This window comes from Lolium perenne, chromosome 7 (genome assembly GCF_019359855.2).
Source record: "Lolium perenne isolate Kyuss_39 chromosome 7, Kyuss_2.0, whole genome shotgun sequence".
Classification (NCBI taxonomy): Eukaryota; Viridiplantae; Streptophyta; class Magnoliopsida; order Poales; family Poaceae; genus Lolium; species Lolium perenne.
This window is the reverse complement of record NC_067250.2, coordinates 185,383,195-185,386,391: the sequence shown is the minus strand read 5'-3', so window position 1 is coordinate 185,386,391 and position 3,197 is coordinate 185,383,195. Positions and strand designations below refer to the sequence as shown.

Here is a 3,197-nt window from a genome sequence, read left to right as displayed (position 1 = left end):
GAAGGGGCCGACACGGGGTTACCGACGATTCTATTGGCTCGAAAATTTGGGAGGCGCCGTTTGGGGCGCGGCGATGCGAGCCCATTTTCGCTTCAGACCCCAATAAGCTATCGGAGGCGTTATCGGGGCCGCCGGTTACACACGCATAGCAAATCGGATCCGCACCTCATCGTGTACACGCCCCACGGTGCCACAGCGGACCCACCGTGCACACGTGTCATTTGTGGCGATCCACCCTTCGCCGTTCGAGTGCACGAGCGGCTGAAGACTCGAGAGACGACGCGACGACCCAGTCCAAAAATTCAAAATTCGAATCACCACAACGGCCGCCATCAACGCCGCACCCTATAAACCCCAATCCCCAATCCTCAATCCACCATCTTCCCCCTTCCTTCCCCCAATCCTCCCCGATAAAAAACACATTCAGACTCAGAGAGATCCTACCACCGGGCAGGAAAGAGCGATGAGGAGCGACGGCGACGTCAAGTCCTTCTTCCGGCAGCAGAAGGCCCGCTCCGGCGCGGCGGCGGCCGCCAAGCCCACCGGCGGCGTCTCCAAGAAGGCGGCGCTCCCCCACCAGAAGCGGGCGGCGGCGCTTCTCTTCCACCCTACACCTGGTAAGATTCAATCCCCCCGACCCGATCTAAATCGAACACGGTTTGTACGCCGGCGCCGTCAGATCTCCACGAATCGACCGATCCGTCGATCTGATGCGGTTTTTTCGTTGCTGTTGCGGCAGATCACGTCGACGGAGCGGACGCGAGGAGGGAGGACGAGGACAGGGAGAGGAAGGCCCGGGAGTTCGACATGGACATGCGCTACGGGCCCTGCCTCGGCCTCACCCGCGCCCAGCGCTGGCACCGCGCCGACGCGCTAGGCCTCGCCCCGCCGCCGCACGCGCTCTGCTCCGACGACCAGCCCTGCCTCTGGGAGGGCCGCGTCTAGGCTCGACAGCGGTGCCCTGCGGCGAGCGCACCCGTCGAATCCTCTCGATCTGATGCTGCTTCTACCTGCCACTCCTCGTGGTACTGCCTGCTTCCTCCGTAGTGAACTAGTGATGTGATCTCTTCAGTCTTCGTGCTGCTCCTCGTGTGATCTATCTGTACGTCTGGATCAGTGCTACTGCGTGCGTGCGATGCGATGCCGTGTGATCCGATTGGATGTTAAGTTAATCTAAGTTAGTGAGATGCCGTGTCTTGTTGGTTTCACACATCGCGTTATGCATCTACGACTACGATTCTAATTGCAAGCTTGCAGCTACGAGAACTCTTGCTCTGTTTGTCTGCTGCAGGAGTAAAGCAAGAATAGATCTGGACACCATTACGGTTGCATCTTCTTCCAGTATAGCATATTAGTTTGCTGTTTGCCAATGACAGTGGTACTCTGGTAACATGGTCATATTCCTGCCAAAGTGTCGTGTTGGCGCTGTATAAGGAAGCGGCACACAAATGAACTGCAACCATCTTAAAGCTGTGCCTAATGCAGGATTAGCTTGGTTTCGGTGAACTACTGCAATGGAGCGAGTTAATTATTGGTCAATCACAAGCCCTACAAGGTGGAAAACTGCATTTTTTTATGAGCTGAACACATGTAATTTTTATACTGTATTCATCTTGAAACCCCTTGCCAAAAAATAATAATCTTGAAACCTACATGTACAACCTTTGTTTCCAAATAATATGGTGTATCTATGTATTTGTGAGCGGCTGCATCTTTATGTGCTTCATAATTTCTGTTTTGTTTTGGGCTAGTCCTTGTCGTTGAAGCACATTGATGTTGGGCAGTTATGTCGTTTGCCAATTGCCAAGCGAACATTACCTTCTTACCTAAAACCTTCACCTTCGACAATTTTGTCCATTGCTCGTGCACTTCTCGCCATCGTGGATATGCTCATCCAGTTGGTGTCCCTGCAGCCATTACCATGTGGTACACCGTACACTTATCCGTGAAATGAAAGTATCTCTAGTCCTAGATTTGATTGTTAATTTTCTTTTGTGCATCATCATGTCATCATGCATCATATCATCCATGTTTTCACTAAAATAAAATTATTTTTATAAACCCTTCTTATTTTATTTTACCCTCCTATGAGGTTTTATAATAAACCTCCTCTCTTCTATTCTTTAACAAAACCCTAAAACCAAAACTATATAACAAATAAAACTATTCCAAATGTTTTCAAATTCTAGAAAAAAAAAGAAAAAAAATTTGGTTCTGCTCTGGTTTGTTTAAAAGGTTTTAGAAATCTGTTTACAACAAAGAGAGAAAACAAAAGTTTCAAAATAAAATAAAATAAACCCTAACCCTCTAAACCTGGGCCCTTCTCTGGCCTCTTCTCCTTCTCTCCCCTGCGGCCTTTTCTTTCCCCGAGCAGCCAGCAGCAGCCACAGCCCAACCCACCTCCTGGCCCGCATACCCCTTCGACCTCTCCGCTGTCGTCTTCCCTTTCCATGTCATCAAGCACGCCGATGGCGTGAGTGCTCTGGTCCTCCACCACGCCGCCCACCTGCTCCCTCACGCGTCTCCCCCCTCGTCCTTATCTTCTGCGGAGAAACCCTAATCCCCAAACCCCTCTCTTTCTCCCTCACGCCGCCAGCAACCTCTCCCCTTTCTTTTTCTTCTTCTCTGCAAGCCACCGGGCGCAACCACCGCAGCAACTCCACCTCGCCGATGTTACCGACCACCCCGCGCCTCGCCGTTGAGCTCTGGAGGACCGCACCGTCGCCCTGAGCATCTCCACGGAAGGAATCGAGCCGGGGAAGCCTCAAACCGTCGCCATCGTCGCCGTTCTTCCTCAGCACCGACGGACGATTTCGTCAATTCCGGCGAACCCCTTCCTCCTCCGGCCCCGGCGTCGACGCGTTGAGCTTCAAGGTGAGAACGCGCACCCCCTAGACCTCCTCTTACCCTCCCTTACTTCATGTCTCAAAATCCCCTCGTTGACCACCACCGTACCATCGCAGATGCTCCCCGCCGGCGGCTCTCCGACGAACCCATGTGCCCAGCGCCACCACTTCCTGACTCACGCCGACGAGGCGTACCTCCTGTATCCATGCGCGCATCCTGGGGTGCCCGAGAACTCCCGCGCGCATCCTCGCCATTCTGCGGTGTTCACCGCTGCACCATGCGCGGCATCCCCTATCGAACACCTTCCGGGCACACCACGGCTTCGACCCAGTCAGCGCCAACGTGGGGCC

General features: G+C 53.4%; 1 protein-coding gene across 1 annotated transcript; it reads left to right on the top strand.

Annotated features, from left to right (window-relative positions):
- Nucleotides 1-320: 320 nt before the first annotated feature.
- Nucleotides 321-1,208, top strand: LOC127314719 (uncharacterized). The gene is made up of 2 exons (XM_051345237.2): nucleotides 321-617; nucleotides 740-1,208. Exons 1-2 carry the CDS (start codon nucleotides 464-466, stop codon nucleotides 943-945), a joined length of 360 nt encoding a protein of 119 aa, XP_051201197.1. The 5' UTR covers nucleotides 321-463; the 3' UTR covers nucleotides 946-1,208.
- The last annotated feature ends 1,989 nt before the right edge of the window (nucleotides 1,209-3,197 follow it).

Excerpts from the sequence above, each read along its gene's own strand:
- LOC127314719 (XM_051345237.2), top strand. The coding sequence starts at position 464 with ATGAGGAGCGACGGCGACGTCAAGTCCTTCTTCCGGCAGCAGAAGGCC. Across the intron at positions 618-739 it reads TCTCTTCCACCCTACACCTG|ATCACGTCGACGGAGCGGAC; the intron begins GTAAGATTCAAT and ends CTGTTGCGGCAG.